At 50.3% G+C, this 17,853-nt stretch overlaps 6 protein-coding genes across 6 annotated transcripts; 5 read left to right on the top strand and 1 right to left on the bottom strand.

The window, feature by feature from the left end:
* Nucleotides 1–478: 478 nt before the first annotated feature.
* JCM6883_004979 (pepsin-like aspartic protease) lies at nt 479–2,808 on the top strand (the record flags this gene model as incomplete). The annotated part of the gene is made up of 15 exons (XM_076631538.1): nt 479–639; nt 728–740; nt 804–909; nt 968–999; nt 1,062–1,237; nt 1,306–1,413; nt 1,540–1,669; nt 1,738–1,849; nt 1,919–1,998; nt 2,064–2,141; nt 2,214–2,289; nt 2,386–2,458; nt 2,544–2,575; nt 2,670–2,674; nt 2,743–2,808. 15 exons carry the CDS (start codon nt 479–481, stop codon nt 2,806–2,808), a joined length of 1,248 nt encoding a protein of 415 aa, XP_076488355.1.
* Nucleotides 2,809–3,284: 476 nt separating this feature from the next.
* On the top strand, nt 3,285–4,359 carry JCM6883_004980 (eukaryotic translation initiation factor 4E; the record flags this gene model as incomplete). The annotated part of the gene is made up of 4 exons (XM_076631539.1): nt 3,285–3,574; nt 3,644–3,821; nt 3,937–4,257; nt 4,327–4,359. The coding sequence occupies 4 exons, from the start codon at nt 3,285–3,287 to the stop codon at nt 4,357–4,359; spliced, it is 822 nt and encodes a 273-aa protein (XP_076488356.1).
* Nucleotides 4,360–4,777: 418 nt separating this feature from the next.
* On the top strand, nt 4,778–5,957 carry JCM6883_004981 (uncharacterized protein; the record flags this gene model as incomplete). Its single annotated transcript, XM_076631540.1, has 4 exons — nt 4,778–5,099; nt 5,171–5,391; nt 5,461–5,728; nt 5,803–5,957. The coding sequence occupies 4 exons, from the start codon at nt 4,778–4,780 to the stop codon at nt 5,955–5,957; spliced, it is 966 nt and encodes a 321-aa protein (XP_076488357.1).
* Nucleotides 5,958–6,300: 343 nt separating this feature from the next.
* On the top strand, nt 6,301–9,945 carry JCM6883_004982 (uncharacterized protein; the record flags this gene model as incomplete). The annotated part of the gene is made up of 13 exons (XM_076631541.1): nt 6,301–6,378; nt 6,440–6,500; nt 6,571–7,193; nt 7,265–7,480; nt 7,544–7,659; nt 7,728–7,845; nt 7,919–8,041; nt 8,108–8,282; nt 8,351–8,421; nt 8,488–8,660; nt 8,727–8,915; nt 8,986–9,221; nt 9,290–9,945. 13 exons carry the CDS (start codon nt 6,301–6,303, stop codon nt 9,943–9,945), a joined length of 2,835 nt encoding a protein of 944 aa, XP_076488358.1.
* A 125-nt stretch (nt 9,946–10,070) lies between these two features.
* RPN2 (proteasome regulatory particle base subunit RPN2) lies at nt 10,071–13,997 on the bottom strand (the record flags this gene model as incomplete). The annotated part of the gene is made up of 12 exons (XM_076631542.1): nt 10,071–10,568; nt 10,641–10,829; nt 10,898–11,287; nt 11,350–11,625; nt 11,694–11,941; nt 12,009–12,435; nt 12,507–12,986; nt 13,053–13,205; nt 13,270–13,421; nt 13,495–13,700; nt 13,807–13,921; nt 13,979–13,997. 12 exons carry the CDS (start codon nt 13,995–13,997, stop codon nt 10,071–10,073), a joined length of 3,153 nt encoding a protein of 1,050 aa, XP_076488359.1.
* A 1,536-nt stretch (nt 13,998–15,533) lies between these two features.
* Nucleotides 15,534–17,233, top strand: JCM6883_004984 (bZIP transcription factor; the record flags this gene model as incomplete). The annotated part of the gene is made up of 2 exons (XM_076631543.1): nt 15,534–15,807; nt 15,975–17,233. The coding sequence occupies 2 exons, from the start codon at nt 15,534–15,536 to the stop codon at nt 17,231–17,233; spliced, it is 1,533 nt and encodes a 510-aa protein (XP_076488360.1).
* Nucleotides 17,234–17,853: the final 620 nt, after the last annotated feature.

Raw genomic sequence — 17,853 nt, forward strand, 5'->3', positions numbered from 1 at the left:
TCAGGTCCGTCTCGATGTCGACGTTCAGATCGTCGTCGTCATCACTGAGCTGACACCAACTCCCATCCCCTTGACAGGATTTTTGTATTGTACCGACGTCGAGTTCGGAACCTCCAGCAGTGACCAGGTGGAGGAATCGGAGCTTACTGCCTTCCTGTCTTTCTCTTGGTTCTTGCTCTCCCAAAGGATTTCTTCGTCGATGTCAAACGGAAAACTATGTACTCTGTAACGAAATTCAGGCTCATTTTATGCCTTCTATTCTACTTGTGTCGTCGTCTTCCCTTCGTCGTTTCCTATCGAGGGATTGCTTGACTGCGCGAGACGAGTTTGATCAAGCAATTGTGAAACTCAAGAGAAAAACAAACCGGCGGATTTCAAAACTTTCGATTTCGAGCCTTGATCTACTTCTTCTTGTCTCCCATTCTTACGCGCTTCATTCAACTCAATCAACCTCACCCCTAGTCACTCTTTCACAGCTATGCTCTTCAGCGGAGCAGTCGCCCTCACCCTCGCCTCTCTTTTAATCTCTTCCTCCGACGCGATCACGGTCCCACTCAGTAAACGAGACCCAGGAATCACTCAGGCGAATGGAGCAGTCAATATTGCAGCTATCAAACAAGAGACGAACCGTCTACAAGTGTTAGTTCCCCTTACTTCCCTCGCTGGTTTGGCAGACTGTTTTCGTTCAACTTTTTTGGGCTGAAACTTGGCGCGTCGGGATTCGCAGTAAATACCAGCGTGTGAGTCTCTCTTCCGACGTTACAGAGTAGCACAGTAGCTGATATAGATGGTGGGGAGGTTAGAACTCGCGTGCGGTAACGAGTAATTCGGCAGCAGTTCGACAAGATGGTAGAATTCAACAAGTTGCGAAGCGTGGTTCTGTGCCCCTTCAAATTGCAGACTATGCCAGTACGTACAGTCAGCACTGTGTATACTGGATCCTGCTGACTCGGCGTGTTTTAACTAGTTTGGACGGGATCCGTCGCGATTGGAACTCCCGTCAGTTTTCATTTTCCTCATCTCCCCTCTTCTCGTCAAGCTGAATAGTCTGCGTTGATCAGGCGCAAAACTTTCAAATCTACTTCGATACCGGATCTTCAGACTTCACCGTCGCGTCAACCGCTTGCGGAACGAGTTGTGGAACGAAGAACCGATACAATGTCGCGAGTTCGTCTACCGCGAACAGGACTTCGACTAGCGTCACGACAAACTTTGTAGATGGTACTTCCTCAAGCGGGTGCGTCGCTTTTTACTTCACCCAACTCGTCGAAAAGGGTTACTTGATCATTTGCGCCGCTCGCACAGAAACCTCGTTTACGATAAAGTGACGGCTGGTGGACTCACCGCTTCGAGTCAAGCTGTCATTGCTGCTTCGTCTCTCTCGTCTACTGTCGCTTCCATCAAGTCTGACGGGTGAGTTTCTACTCGACTGTCTGAGCGAAAGGAGGCTGACTACAACTCGATTTTGACAGATTGTGCGTTGTCGCTGCGGATCCTACGCCTTTCTCTCGCAAGTACTGATTTCGATCGAATGTACAGGATGGGACTTGCCTACCCTTCGCTCTCGCAAGCTTACTCTTCCTCGCTTCAATTCACTTTGACGAACGAAGGTCAAGGAAACGTTCCTTACTTCGGTCTTCGCCTCTCAAACACTCCCGGACAGTCTGCTGTGAGTCTCCAGAGCATCATCCTCTGCGAGTCTGGAGCTGATCCTCGTTTCGTTTTCGTTTTTTCCAGCTCACTTTCTCGGGATATCAACGTAACAAGATTACGGGTACTCCTCGATTCTTCAACGTTGCGAAAGACGACTCGAACACTTCGTTCAATACGTACTGGCAGATCGGTTTCTGTGAGTCGAGTAAACGAAACTCGTTGTCGGGATGTGGAGTCTGACGAGGTTTTTCCGTTCATCGTCCAGCTACTTGGTTCGCGAACGGTGTTCAGGCTAATCGTCAACGAGTCAACTTTATCCTCGACTCGGGAACGACCCTTATCCTCGTCAGTCTGTCTTTTCCTGCGACGCCTCGCCGTTCTCCTCACTGAAAAAGCTTTGATCTCGCCAGGCTCCTTATGCCGCTGCTGCCGAGTTCTACTCGCACATCCCCGGTTCGGCACTCTACGATGACGGAATCTATACTTTCGTGAGCATCCTTCTCCCCTTATCGTTGTCGGTTCAGCAAGACAAGCTCACTTTTTTCGATTATTTTCTGCAGCCCTGCGATTCGACCCCAACTGTTGAAGCTAGTTTCGCTCGTATTACTCTGCAGAAGTATGCGGTGAACCCTGAGGGTGAGTAGCCGTTCTCTTTCCTCTCTTCAGCCTCTTTCGGCTTCGCCGTTTTTCGCACAAAGCTGATTCTCACCACGAATCGTTGTCCGTTACCAGACTTCAACCTTGGCTACACCGAGGAAGATCCGAACCAATGCGTTGGAGCGCTCATGGGGGCTAACCTCGGCATGTGAGTGTCGCATTTTCTCCCTCTTCGCGACATCGCGCGGCGCAGACGAGACTGACTCTTCACTCTTTTTCCTTTTGCTTCTCAGAGGAAGCAGCTATATTTTGGGAGACGTATTCCGTGAGTGATGTATCCCTTTCTCTCCTGGAACTAGCGACTTCGGAACAACGAAACTTACGAAATTTTGACTGGTTTTGCTTTTTCTCTCCCGTAGTCCTCGTAAGTTTGCCGCTGTACCTTCCGGGCTTCCACTTCGAGTCTCTACTGACACTCCTTGCTTCTCACAGTCCCACTACGTGATCCACAATGTCAGAACCGGACAAATCGGACTCGCAACTCCTCGTTTCCGTTAAACGAGATCTCTTTTCGCTCGGCGGCTCTATCGCGCTCTCGCCTCGGTTCCGTATATTCTCCGCATCGCTCAGCCTGTCATCATCCACCGAATCTCTCTCCCTACGGAACTTGTACTCTCTCCCTGGACTTTATTCGACTTTCCTTGTTCCTCTCGCGCATTTTGTGTACAAAACTTTATGGACATTATCTTATCTGCTTGCCTTCTCTCCTGGAACATATCATGGTATATAGTTGGACTGTAAAGGATATCTGCTCGAACTTGTTTGAGAGAGCGAGTTGCGATCTGCGAAACGCGGGAAAACTCGAGCCTCTTTGTTGATCATCTTCTTCCACCTCATTCACTCACCACTTACGCCAGTCACTTGAAGACATACACCCTCAGCGCTACAACCCTCATCAAACTCTTTGTTCTCCCCTTTCTTCCTCCACATCTTGATCAACTTCTCTCCCCCCTCCTTCAACTTACTCTTCCGCAATGTCCGACTCTACTGCGACTTCACCTCCAGCACCACAATCTAATCTCCCTTCCGCCGCCGCCTCAGCCTCTCACGCCGCTGTCAAAACTGCCATCTCGTCCTCATCTGCTGAAGGAGGAGGAGGAGACGTTACCGTACTCTCTGACCCTTCGAACTTCAACGTGAAACATCCCTTGTATTCGCCTTGGACGTTATGGTTCGATTCGGCGAGTAAACAGGACAAGGCGAAATCTTGGGAAGAGGCACTTTCCAAAGTCATCTCGTTTCAATCTGTCGAAGAGTTCTGGGGGTGAGTCCCAATCATGATTCACACAAGCTACAGGGAGAGCTCGGACTGACGAGTAGAGAGGACGGAAAGGTTGTACAACAATATCATCGCTCCTAGTCACTTGAGTCCAAATTCGAATTACTACTTGTTCAAGGAAGGGATCAAACCGGCGTGGGAGGACGAGGCGAACGAGGAAGGTGGGAAATGGTCAGTACAGTTGCCGAGGGGAAAGTATTCGTCGGAAATCGATACCATGTGGTTGTACACGGTAAATTCTCACTTTCTCTGTCGCGCCCTCCTTACTCGAGCTCTCCAGGAGCTGCGCCCTTCGCATTCGTACATCGAACATGTAAACTGACGTCGTAGCATGTGTGCGCGAATAGATGTTGGCTGCGATAGGTGAAACTTTCGAAACTCCCTTCTCGGACCCTTCCTCCTCCTCCTCTTCTCCGAATCCCAGTCCTCTCCCCCCAACTTTCTCGAACGAAATCACCGGAGTGATCCTCTCTTCTCGCAAAGCGTTCTTCCGTATCAATATCTGGACTCGAACTTCTTCCCCTTCGGATCAAGCTCGAATCGAAAACATTGGCAAACATTTCAAGTATGGAGTGTTGGGGTTCGATAAAGGGGGTTTGAATTTGAGTGACAAGGATAAGGTTTCGAGTGATGTGGAATTCGTTAGTCATAAGGATAGTCAAGCGAAAGTAAGTCACAAGGGAACTCTCTTCTCCTCGTGAATGATCTTCGAACTGACCGCATCTCGATCTGAATAGTACGGTACGAAAGTAACCAAGTGGACCGTCTAAGCTCTTTCTCTCTACGCACAACAAGTACAGGTTCCCTGGTTGGAACAGCAAACACGGAAAAAAAAAAACTACACTTTCGACAAAATTCGTTTTCGTTCACTCGTTCTTTTTCAAATCTGGAATCGTCTTTCACACACGTTTGGATTCTAGTAGTACGCAAGTTTAGTTTTCAGTTCAGTGGTCTCTCTCCTACAGTACTGTTGAATGTTCCCCCTTTACCTCGCAACTTGATTTCTCGTTCGACTTGGTTTTCTTTTCCTATCGTCCTCCTGAGGGAGGATTGCCGAGAGGTTGTCGCTTGTTGCGACCCAGTCTGTGCGCTCAAGTGGATCGCGCGACGTTATCGGCAAGTCAAGGCTTGCGAAACGACGAAGATTCCAAAGTCGCGCTTTCTTTGCTTCTCACTCAACACTTCGAAATGGTCTCAACACGTTCCCGCGGCCCTGCACCATCAACAACTACCTCTGAACCACCTACGAAACGTATCAAAGTCTCTGCTTCTCCCTCACCTCCCCCTCCTCTCGCTCCTCCTTCGATCATCAAACCCGGAACGACGACGTCATCCAACTCGACTTCCTCATCAAAGCGTAAAGTGCCGGCGAAAGTAGCTACACCTATAAAGAGAACAGTCACGAACAAGTTTCAGGAAGAGGAAGAGACCCCTGATGCGATCGAATTGAGGAAGAGGAATATCGGGAAACGGTTCTCTCCTGGAGATGGGCAGTTTGATTATACACTTAGTGAGCTCTTGATCGCTGCATCCACAATGCCTCGGAAGTTTCGAGCTCACAAAGCGTTCTATTGGCTTTAGCTGAGCCCGAACCGTATCGGGACCCAATTTCACTCGAATTCATTTTCCCCGATTATCCTCGTTTCAAACCCAACCTATCCCCGCAAGAGATCCTTCAAAGAGGTGCGTTCGATGGAGGATATTTCAGACCGGTCGAGAGTAAGAAGACGGGGAGGGAATTGCATGAGGATTGGAGTGATATTCCGTTTGATGAATGGTTGAAAGGACTCGATACCTCGATGGTTCGCACTTCTCTACCTTATCTGCTTGCTCGAGACAAAGAAACTGATAGGGTAGAGAAGTACCAACAGTATTTAACTCGACCAGAAGGAGAATTCACCGATTCCGTGAATCATTGGAAACCTTTCGTCGGACAACCATACAACGAATGGGAGAAGAATGGATGGATTCGAGAAGAACATGACGCGAGAGGATGGTTTCAATGGTATTGTAGGTTTTGGAGGGGGAGACGATGCGAGGACGACGAGAGACAGATTGGGAGATGGGATAGAGTTGCTGGGGAGGCGAGTGGGAGATGGAGGAGGATCTTGTTGGAGAAGTATAGGAAAGCGGGAATCAGTGAGTACACCTTTTACCTCTACCTGAACTTCTGAGGAGGGAGGGCGTTGGTGCTAAGATTGGTTGCGAGATAGGTTTCGTCGAACCGAAAGAAGAAGAGGTTTCACCGGGAATTCGACAGACATTGAATCATTGGGCGTTCGATCCGACGACAGAGGCATTGAATAGGTTCAGAGAGGAGAAAGGGGATTTGGTAGCGGATGAAGACGCAGATCAAGACTCGGAGTAGAGACGCTCTTGCGAAACTACCACTTATCGTTTGTTTGCTTGAACTCTCGAGATCGTCGGTACAAAAGACGTACGTAGAGCACGATTGATATGCTGAGATCTGTCATTAGATTATCAGACGAGTTGGCGATTAATGCTTGCGCTTTGAGCACGAAAGTGTTCGGTATTCTCCCACCGCGCCGCGCCAATCCATTCCCGCAGCAACCGTCTGAGCTGCTGTTTAGGCTATCAGCCATTATTTTGGGGTCAGCACAAAGCAGAAAATACAGAGTCTGGTCTCAACTTTCGAAAGCCCTCACGTGCGGGCGAGATTCGACTCTTTCCCCCTCCTTCACCTCACTCTGATGGCTATCGACTCGAACGCGCGTAGAGTCGATGCTGTCATTCGCCTGTGCTTCTACCAAGGCACGAGCGCTGTTACTGTACGCTCTCCAGGCTCAGAATCTCGTTTCATCAATACTCATCCTCTCTTTCTCCTCACAGTGGACTGGACTCGTCAAGCAGCTGGCAGGAGATGGGGTAGACATGGAGAAGGATACAACAGGTGCGCTCTCCTCTTCCTCGCTGACGAGGGGAGAGCTGATGAGGAGATTCCCTTGATGCTCGTTCAACAGAATCGCTTCTCTCGCTCTTATCCGAATCCGAGACGCCTCCACCAACCCTGTTCTCCTTTCTGCATGAATCTCTGCAGGGTCCACTTCCGCTCGTTCGATCAGAGTACCTCGTGAAATCCCTTCTCTCGTCGATATCTTCCTCTCTCCCTCTTCCAACCTTGGAAGCTATCTTCTCGCTCGTCAATGCTGCTCAACAACAACAGGCCTCCGCTACTACTCCGTATCTCTCATCCTCGACCGAAGAAACCGCTCAAGGCCTAATCGGATTCCTCGACAATCTCCTCTCTCGATTCGTCTCATCCGCATCAACTTCCGCTACCTATCCCGCCATCATCGACTGGTCCAACAGCTTCCTCACTACTCAAACTCGAACCCTTACCTCGAAAACTCTCCAAACTTCCCCATCCCTCCCGACTTGTCAATCGAAAATCGAACAATTCCTCGATTCCCTCCCTTCCCCTTCCTCAACCAGCGAGTCCCAACCAGGACAACTAGTAGCGTTGGTTGGACCTTTGAATTCAGTGCTGTCGAGGTTGAGCTCGAATGGGAATAAGCGAAGAAAGATCCCGAGGTTATCGAATCGAGCGGGAGGTCCAGATCTAGATTTGTTCGTTTCGAGTCTGGTTCGTCCCTTATCCGTCTTCATCACCGCAATGCTCGGGATGGCTAACATGTTTATTTGTGGTTTGAGCAGTACTCGACCACTCCCAGGACGATTCAACCCGATTTCGCAAGGAGGTTAATTGCGATTCTCGAGTATCGACAACGACAAGCCGTCTTCTATTCGGCTTCGAAGGAAGAAGCGACGATCGAGACGTTCTCGCAGCTGTTTGATGCGGCGGTGAGAGCGTATGAGAGTGAACGTACGATGAGGTCGGAACATGTGAAGAGGAGTATTCTCGGAGTCAAAGTGAGTTTCTCTTGCTCCGCCTGGCCTGTACGGGAAGAAAGACTGATCAAGACTGTTCACCAGCTTCCGAAGCTGATACGAAAGGTCGTCAATGGCGACGAGCAACTCAAGAGCGGTGTGTCAGAGGCTTTACGAGAAAAGACTCGGTCGAGTCAAGCGATGGAGATCGATAACGACAAGTAAGCTCCCTCGATCTCGACTCGTGTAGACGCGGTCAGGAGTTTACGATTCGGTCCGGAGCTTACAGTCGAAGTACTGCGATGCAAATTCTCGTCGCGGGACTTTGTCGAGAAGAGTTGATTTCGGAAGAAATTACACTCTCTATCGATCGAACAATAGACAAGACTCAGCTACAATCCTCATCGGTGCGTTTGGGAGGTCTTTCAGCTTTGTTTGTACCGTAACGCAAACTGACGCTGGGGTCTTCGAAGCGAACAGATTGCATCGTTTGACCTGCAATCGAGGTTGACGAGTGACGACGCTGAGGAAGTGAAACAGACGCTCAGCTTACTCTCGACGGACCTGTCTATACAAGCTGAACTATCGAACAGTATCTGCGAGGTGCGTCGTTTGTTCGCCTCCATCAAAAATTCCCAGTACTGATGATGCGTTTGAAGAGACGCACAGCTTATCGCTTCTCACGCGCAATCTACCGACCCAGACGCTCTCGCCCATTTCTGCGACGCTCTGATCCAAGACCCCCAAACACTCGAAGTCGTTTTCGTTCATGAAGAACCGAGGAGGTTTCTCGGACCGATTCGAGAAACCCTCGATTCGTTAGATACGGCTCAGGATAATTTCGGTGGGTTTCAGAGCACTACATCGCGTATTCCTGACAAAAATGCTGATGTCTGTTCGGAAGTGACCCAGGCGAGAGCAATTTGATTGAACGGTATGGGAACCTCGTTGTGGTCGTTGAGATTGTCGTGCATCGTTTCGAGGTTAGTCTCTCCACCTCCTCTTCAATTCCATGATCCTGAATTGACAGTCCTGTTGTCATCTCTTAGCTCGTCGACAACCTTTCGCACCACCTCGGATCGTCGCAAAGTTTCCTCAGTAGCTGGATCCCGACTTCATCAGCGGCGTATTCACTCCAGTCTCTCGACGAGGAAGGGAGAACTGCCGTAGCTGGATTCATTTCTGCATTGTTCGGGGACGGAATCTCGGATGATTTGATGCAGTCCGTTTGCTTCTCTTTCTGCCTTCGCTGGTCTGCTCCGAGCTGACGGAGATCGCATCCGCACAGCGCTACGAACCCTCGAACTCTCCTCAAAGTCGCTCCTACGATTCTCAAACAGAGTCTCGTCGCATGTCAAAACGGAGTGGTCGATCTCGACAGTCTCAAAGATGCCCTTTCGTACTTCCTACAAGAACTTTTGAGCTTCACTCTTCCGGGAGTCTTGCAGTGGTTGATCGGGGAAATCGAACGAACACCGTGAGCGCTCAATCCAATTGACTCGGCAGTCCAAAGCTGATGAGTAAGGTACGATCGAGCGTCTCGCTAGACCTTCACCTGCTCAAAACGCAATGTTCGACATCCTTCAAGTGATCCTCTTCGCAGAATCTCTACCAAAGACGGTACTCGAACTCGTTTCGACAGATCTCGCTCGCTTGCTTTCGAGCAACGCTTCATTCTCGTTGGCTTCTCCTCCTCCGTTGGATGTTAACCGCGCAAAACGGCTAGTCGTCGGATTACTCAAGAGACCTCGACAAATTACAGCAGCCGCGTCCAGCACTTCGAGTGGGCTCATTCTCGATTCTTATTTTGTCGGTTTCGAAGCTCTCGACTGACCATGAGTGAGGACTCAGCTTCGTGGTCAGACCAACTCAAGGAACATCTACCTCTACTCGCCCGATCAGGACCAGAGCAGGATACGACCCTTGAAGCATTCCTCATTCGACAAGCACTCGCGCGACTCGAGTTTGCCCCCGAAAAACTTTCCTCGACAATCATCTCTACTCTCCTTTCGATGACCCCTGCTCTCCCGAATGTCACGCCTCGCCGCTTGTCCGAGGAGGAGGAACGAGACTACATGCTTTGGAGTCAAATCGAACGAGTCGGGTCCAGTATTTTCTCGGAGTCACCGTCGATGCTCTATCCGCTCCTCAACAATGTCGTCCCTTCGCTTCTTTCGAGTCCTACCATCACCTTGCGGCCGAAGACAGCGATGGAGAGGAACAAGATCGAGATGTTGGGAGATATCGTCGGAGGAGCTTGCACGGTCGCATTGAGTCAAGCCGACGACGAGGGAAATAAGAGTGCGGTCACACAGCTGGATCGACTCGCGGAGGATCTTCGAATTGTATTGAAGCGCAAGGCGGTCAACGGAGTTGCTGAGGAGGAGGAGGAGGAGGATTCGGACGATCCTAAACTGAAAACAGTCTTTGTCGCTCGTTTGACGAGTTATGATTCGCTTTCAGCTGCTTCATCAACGTTCTCTAGTCTCTCTTCTTCCTTGTCGTAATCAACTATCTCTTCTCTCTCACTCTCTCTGCATGATTTGCACAGGTCGCAACTTTCGTACAGATAAAATGCTTCGAGATTAGAATTTCTTTTCTATCTATCAAAGAGAGAGACAGACGATTTTCTCTACTCCCAATCAGTCCATTCGAAAGGAGGTGGTACATCTGCGATCGGTCCCGAAAGTAAATCTTGATTCGATTCTCCTCCTCCCGATCCTGATGATACTTCTTGAGCTGGAGCACCAGGAGCAGGAGCTGGGGGAGTTTCGAGTTGTTTCAACACTTCGAGTTCGACCAATTCTTGAGGTTCTTCGGGTTTCGAATCTCTTACGAGAATGATTCCTCCTCCCGAAATTGCCGATCGATCCGAAGAGGAAGGAAAAGGTCGAACGGGAATGTAACGAGAGTCGGGGAGGAGAGAGATCGAGGCGAGTTGAGAGGGAGTGACGCGAGAGAGGTTTTGGACATTGTACGAAGAAGGTTCGGGAGCTTTGCGTTTCGATTGCTTCGTCGTTGTTGGCGCAGACGAAGAGGAAGTCGATTCTTCGGCCTTCGTACTCGAGGGTGCTGCAGCGTCGTCCTTCATTTCGGCATCCTCAGTCGTCGTAGCGGGTTTCGCCTCGTCCTGTGCGACAGTCAGAGACGTGAATCAGTTTCTGCATCGAGCTGACACTGATCATAATTCTTCTGATCTCACCGTTTCCATCGTGACATCGTCTCCCTTCTGTTCGGCTTCCTTTGCCTTTTGTCGAGCAGTCGCCTTCGCGGTCGTTGAGAGAACCGCAGTCTTGACTTTCTCGACCGTTTCTTTCGTTGGAGGTTTCGTTGCAGGAGGGTAGGCGTGGAGGGAAGGTTTGGCGTTACAAACGAACTCGAATTTGGGGATCTAGAGACGAGGAAAGAGCGAGTGAGCAGGGGAATCGAAGGAAGAAAGGACTTTCCAAGAAAACTCACTGCGAGATCTTTGTTGATACCGATGATAGCAGTGGGAGTGAAGGCCAAACTCAAGCAATGAGCAAGAGGGAACCAATGCCAGAATTGTTGGAAGAGGGCCATTCCCACGATCGCGGGCATGTTCCCACTCCCACTCTTGTTCTGCATCGAAATCGTAACGTTCCTTCCTCCGGCATCGATAATACCTTGCGAGAGAGCAGCTCCGAATTTCGCCATCGCGTCTTCGTGCTTGTCGGAGAGGATCTTGGTGTAATTTTGTCGAACGGAGGCCACTCTAGGAGATGAAGCTTCGTTTTGTTGGATTAGGATCATCGCGAGTGACATGCAGGCACCTTGGCGAACGAAATCGACGGCATCTTTCGTGAGAGGTTCGAGAAGGGCGATAGCATCCTGCGAGGGAGAGAGGCGAGGTCAATTCGAGGTCCTGCGTCGAGAGAGAAAAGGAAACTCACTTCGAGACCGGTTCCAGCGCAAGCGATACCTAAAGCCATCGCACTTCCGTACCGAACATGAGGGTTGTAGCTCTCACTCAAGAGTTGAACGATGCGAGGAACTTGTTGAGGGTTACGGAAGAGGAGGAATCCGAGAGCCGTGACTGCTGATCGTCGAACGTCGTCCGAAACGTCGGAAACCGCAACGTGAAGGAGTTTGCGAATCGCAGCGTTCGATCCAGTTCCGGCGTAGGCGAGAGCGAGGGTGTAGACTCCTCCGTAACGAAGAATCGCATCCTGTCGATCTCAAAAATCATCAGCAGTCAGCACAACCTCCGCAGCGACTGATGCGTTTCGAGACTGACGGCATCGCCCAACAAGTTCTCAATCATCTCATCCGCCTCGGCTTCCTTTCCATAAAGCACGAACGCGACTCCGACCGCCAATCCTCGAATGATCTTCTCGTGTTGAGTTTCGTGAGCGTATTGAACCATTTCATCGAGGGCTTTCGCCGATCCCGATCCGAGCATGACGAGACCCATCGCGTATCCAGCAGCTTCACCTGCGATCGCCGAATCGTTGAAGAGGACATCTCGAAGAGCGTCGTAGATTTCTATCAAAAGTCGACGAAAACGTAAATTCCAGTCTCGAGAGAACGAGAGGAGGGGGGAGGGACTCACCTTCGTTTCCGGATCCCATCGCAGCAACTCCCAATCCAAGAGCAGCACCATGCATGATAACCTCATCCTGAGTTCCCTTCAAAGTCTCCAACAAATAATTCGTAGTTTCCTCCTTCCCATGATTCGCATTCACCAATCCCAACGCGTACAAACTTCCTCCTTCCGAGTAGACACTTTTCGCTGCCGCGTTACCTCCAGACGATGCTCCGGGGAGGTAAGGTTCGAGGATCGTTTTACCCTGCGCGAGGTTTCCTTTGTGAATCACTCCGAGGGCGGCGGTCGTCGTGAATTTCGACCAGTTCGAGGCTTTCGCGAGCCAATCGAGGTTCTCACGAAGGAACAAGTCGGAGGTGGTACCGGCGTTCGCGAAGGCGTTCATGAAGGAAACGGCGGAATGGTAAATCGAGTTTCGAGCTTCAAGTGCTCCCTGCGATACATCACATTCTCCAATCAGCGTCGAGCCAGAAGAGGAGCTGATTACGAGATCATGAGACGTACCATGGTGTTTTTGAGGATGAGAAGATCGGCGTGATTGTTGCGATACAAGAATTCGAGGTAAAGTTTGATACTCTCTTCTCCACTCAAAATCGCAATGATTCGTTCCCTATGACTCGGCGTCGCTCCTTCGTCCTCCTTCTTCTCTTGTCCCTCTGTCGTGGTAGTGGCAGCGGGAGTTTCTCCTCCTTCAGTTTCGATAGGTTGAGGTTCAGGAGCGGCAGGGGAAAGAGAAGATCGAACGACTTGAAGGAACTCTTGAGTCGCCGTTTCGGCGAGATCGAAAGCGATTTGATAAGCCGTGAGGACTTTCTCTTCTTCAGGTTCGGAGGATTTGTCGGAGACAGAGGAAGAGAGGTTGAGGAGTTCGGAAAGGAGGGAAGAAGCGAGGGAAGGGTCGTTGAGGTAGACGAAACATTGAGTGATGGCGAAGTAGTCGCGGGAGGGGACGGAGGAGAAGAGTTTGATGAGGAGATTGAGAACCTGTCAGGATAACTGGACAAGTCAACGAATCGTCTTTCGCGAAAAATTGACTTTTCGATTACTGACCTCGTTCTTGTAGGATCGAGAACTGCTGGCGACTGCGACACCTTCACGAACGACAATTTGAAGGATCCATTCGAGGAGCGAAGTGTCTTTCGTTGCGGAAAAGATTCGTTCAATCACGTCCAGACGATGAGCCGCGATCGCGATACCGAGAACCTTACAAGAACAACTTCCATCAGTCATCACTCCGGAAAGATAGATGGAAGATTTCCTCGCATACCTGCTTGTATTCACCATCTCGTTCACATCTTTCAAACATTCTCTCGACGATCGCTTCTAACCGTTGATCGACTGGAGCAGTTTCATTCGGCGCGCCAGGTGCTGTAGGAGGAGAAGTTGATCTTTGTGCGACGTATTGATCGATTGCTTTCGCTGCGTGGAGCGTCGAGTCGAGGATCGTCAGTAAACCCGGGAAAATAGGAAAATGTTAAAAGTTCAGACTTACCGATGACGGTCTCTACGTATTCACTCTCTGCTCTACCGATCTCTTTCCCACCATGAGTCGCCGCACCTTCAATGTTGAACAACTTCCCAGCTCCGAGTGCGAACGAAAGTGAATCATCAAACTGTCCCAAATGGTAGTACAACTTCGAGGCGACCAATGCTGCTAGTTCACGTGCTTGAAACGATGTCTGTTCAGAGAGTGCTTCACTGTGTGCACAAGGGGGGAACAAGATGAGAGGGATGACGAACGAGACTCAGAAACTCTCTCCTCACGCGCTCATGAGAAGAAGAGGAGAGGAGGTTCAGGGCTTACATCGTAGTGATCTCGTCTACTGCCTCTGCCCAGAACGTATCAATGTGGCGATTGAGTTGATCGAGAGCGTTCGCTTGAAGCGCTGGTTCTGGCTCATTCAGCAGCGACAACAAACCTACGTAGACGACCCTAGTCAGCTTCTGTAGCTCGGTTAGATTGTATGTGAGCTTACCTTGTGCAGATTGTACCATGTTAAGTGATGAGAAAGTGGAGAATGAGAGAGGAGAGTCCTCGTAATCGGTTCCACTCCTTTTGACCTCCTACACTTCACTCGCTCTGACTTTTCATCTGTCTGCAACCGTACCTCGAACTTCTGTCGGGACGGCGGGTCATCCCGTTAGATTGTTGAACTGCTCCGGATCGCCCTGATTTCCCCTCTTCGCTTCGAACTCCGCTGCATCCTCGCCTCTGTTTAATGCTCTAGCTTCGCATCCGCTTCATAGTAACAGCCATTGCATACGATACTCCTCGCGTGTACGCTTAATCGAGCACTAAAGCCCGACGCAAGTTGACCCGGCGTTCCTTTTTTCTTCGATTCTGTTCTGCTGTCGCAGGCTCGCTTCGGGTCCCGTCTCCAAGCCGCTCAAGCCTTGCCGATATCAGCAACACCATCAGGAGCCGCGGTTTGGCCGCGGTGGCATGCGGATGCGTTAGCGCCCGTCTTGCGCAATGCAGTGTTCAGCACCTTCCGAATAATTGCACTCTAGCGAGGCGTGACTAGGAACGGGGGGAGCTACACCATCTGGAGGTGTCCCTGGAATCGACACTCAGCTGTAGAGGTGGAAGCGCGAGGTCAATCGGCAGAGTGAGGCCTTGGTGCCTTGAGGACAAAGCTTTCGACTTCGCGGGATCGTTCTGGGAAGAAACCGCCGAGTTTCGATTGTTCTCTGCTCTCATGTTGTTGCACTCGTGCTCCATGGCTTCTACAGCTAGTGAATGCGACGGAGGTAGATCAAGGATGAAGTTCGTTGCAAGCGAGATCTGCGTTGTACAACGCAGCTCATTGTCGAAGCTGATTGTTCGACGACTCGACGATTCCCTCGGTGAAGTTGAGACGTAGTCGCAGACTGAACTCTTTAAGACAAGTGATAAGGCGTCCAAAAGTAGAAACCAGCAGCATCAAAGCAAACTGTATCTGTCGCAAAGTTTTCTTCCCAAGCTGTCGAGAGTCTGCATTCTCCCGCCTTGGAACCGCAGGTTCTCCCGGACGTTCTTAGGATGCGTGCAGGGCGAACTATGTAGAACCCGGCAAAGCGCTTACTTGAGAGCGAATGTGAATCGCAGCCATGCGAACTTTCGATTTCCTTCGGCTCGAATTTCGGCGGACTGCACACGCGACCCAAACGCGACCTCGCTACGTGTAGAACAAGGCAGTGACTTGCGAGTGACTTGGGAACAAGGGGAGGAAAATCATTCAGTTTGACCTTGCGAAATGTCAAAAATTTGAAGGTTATCCATTCAACTTTGCTTCTCCCTCTCTCTCTCTTTCCTCTCTGCAATCTCCACGCGAGTACCTGAACCCATATCTACAATTTCATCTGTCTCATCTCCGATCCTCGTGACCCAGCGTCCAGCAATAGAGATCTCCCCTCATCCTCCCGAATCAACCTAAGCCCACCATTCCCTCCTCAACGCGCAGTCCTACTCACCCATCTACTGTAACTACCCGAACTATATACTCTACACGGTTAGCGAGCAGACCAATCCCTCCGAATCTTCCCAATTCAATGACGCTGACGACTCCTTTCGACCCGTCTTCCCTTCTCTTCCCCAACTCCAGTCGTTCTAACCCAGTTACTCAGTACAGTTCCCAATACTACTCACCTGAGAGATCTGGAGGATTGAGGGTAGCGGAACCTGGTTCACCTTTATTCGGAGGAGGAGGAGGAGGACAACAACAACAACTTCAAGTCGAGACTTTTGCCGAGTCGAAGAGTGGGGTAAAGGTCGACCAATCGCATCAGGGAGTCCACCTCTCTCACGTTTCGAACGGGATCAATAGTGAGTCATCCTTTCTTGAGATCGTTAGAAAGGTAGAAACCACTTCCACGTCGTTCGGCGTCCGTCTCTTCCTTCCTCCCCCATTCTCGAGTCACTCTCGTCAGCTGGCAGCACTCTCACTCGCAACGGATCAGGAGTAAGCTGACCCTACCAAATCGTTCACACAGGTACAGGAAACGGATTCAGTCCCCTCGATCACATTCAACAGTCTTCTCTAGTCTCTTTCAATTCGAGTCACTCTTCATCACACTCGCACACGACTCACACTACCCTAGCCTCGTCTAATCGGCAGATCGCCCCTCCCTACTCTCAACTTCGATCGCACGCCGTCGCTTTCGATCAAACTCTCGAATCTCCCCTCTTCTCTCCTAGTCACTCTTCCGTCTCTCCTCATTTCTCAGACGGGCATTGGACTGGTTACGACGTAGCTGAATCGACTACGGTATCCCCTCTCTTACTCGATAATCTCGCGTTAGATCCTCAAGAAGCAGCTGGAGGAGGAGGAGGAGGTTTCAACTCTAGTCTCTTCGATCAGATCTCACTTCCCTCGATCCCTTCTTCTTCCTCCCGTTCAACCTTGAAACCTCAGAAGACTCACAGCGATCAGGTCCGAGCGGCGTTCTCCCCGATCATGTCGCAGAAAACGTACGAGAATTTATTCGAAGATTGTCAATCTGAATTCTTACCTCCTCCTCCTCGTTCCCTTCAACCTCCCGATCTCGATCGAAGTGAACCCGAACCTCCAATCGAAGAGAACGAGAACGAGAACGAGAACGAGAACGAGAACGAGAATGAGAACGAGAACGAGAACGAGGTCGAAGGAGAAGGAGAAGGAGACGGAGATGGGGAACAAGCCGAAGATGGTGTCGACGAAGAATGGATTCCCCCTCAATTGAACGATCCAGCTCCCGTGACTCGTTCGACTCGTTCCCGACCTTCCCTCGCCTCTCCACCTACTACTCTTCTCTCTCCGTCGAACGAAGCACCTTCCCCAAGTCGTAGTAGTCGATCTTCTTCTCGCGGTGCATCTCGAATTCCGGCCGATGCTCCGACTCTACCTCGTAAATATCACGTCGAATCTCGTACGTCGAAGAAACCAATTCCGAAATTATTGTTGGAGAAGAACGTAGAAGCGCTCGAAATGGGACAAGTCACGGCGAAGGAATTGGAAGATGAAGCCGCGAGGAGGAGGAGGTTGAACACGCTGAACGCGAGGGAAAGTAGGAAGAGGAAGGCACAAGAGGCTGAAGAACGTACGAAGGAGAACAACAAGTTGAAGGAAGAGAACAAGGAATTGAAGGAGAGGGTCGACGCTTTGGAGACTGAGAACGCAGAGTTGAGACGAAGGCTCACCGAACTGGAAGAAGGAGGGCAAGTGAGCGAGGAGAAACCGACGAAGGGATCCAAGAGAGCTAGGAAACAGTAATCCTCGACGTCGTGAACACTCGACTAAACTCGCCCTCGCCTTTCTCGCTCGGAACGCAACATGAACTTGGAAACTCGGATCTTTCACACCCTTCCCGATCACAACGATCTACGATACTGACCAACCTCTACTATTCGCTTCACTCTCGTGTGGATGCTGTTCTACCTCTCTTGACCCTTTCTTCGGATTGAAAACATCGCAAAGTTATGTAAACTCTCGTTTTTACTTTCTTCCCAACTCCGTAGCTCTCGGCACCTTTTGGTCTCTCTCCTATACTCTAGAATACCCTCACTCTATCGATCTCTTGTGGACAGCCTTTCCCCCTTCGATTGACCCCTTGGAATCCTCGAAACGAGAAAATTATGGAAAAAGTTTCAGTTTCGAGCTAGAGTCGCGAACGAGCGAGAGTCGGAAACAGCTACGGGAGTGGAATGCGCCACTCTTTCATTGAAGATGATTTCGCAGAAGTCATTTCGAGTAATGATTTGGTTGCGAAAACTGGCAATTTCACGAGGAGCTGAACGATGAGACAGAGTCGTTGCGAAGTTTGAGGTTTATCTCCCTGAACATTTCTGAGTTCTCCCCAGTGAAATCGAGTTGGTTGATAGCGGTACGCTTAG

This window comes from Sporobolomyces salmoneus, assembly GCF_050403485.1.
Source record: "Sporobolomyces salmoneus JCM6883 DNA, S_salmoneus_JCM6883_v1_ctg18, whole genome shotgun sequence".
In the NCBI taxonomy this organism is placed as follows: domain Eukaryota; kingdom Fungi; phylum Basidiomycota; class Microbotryomycetes; order Sporidiobolales; family Sporidiobolaceae; genus Sporobolomyces; species Sporobolomyces salmoneus.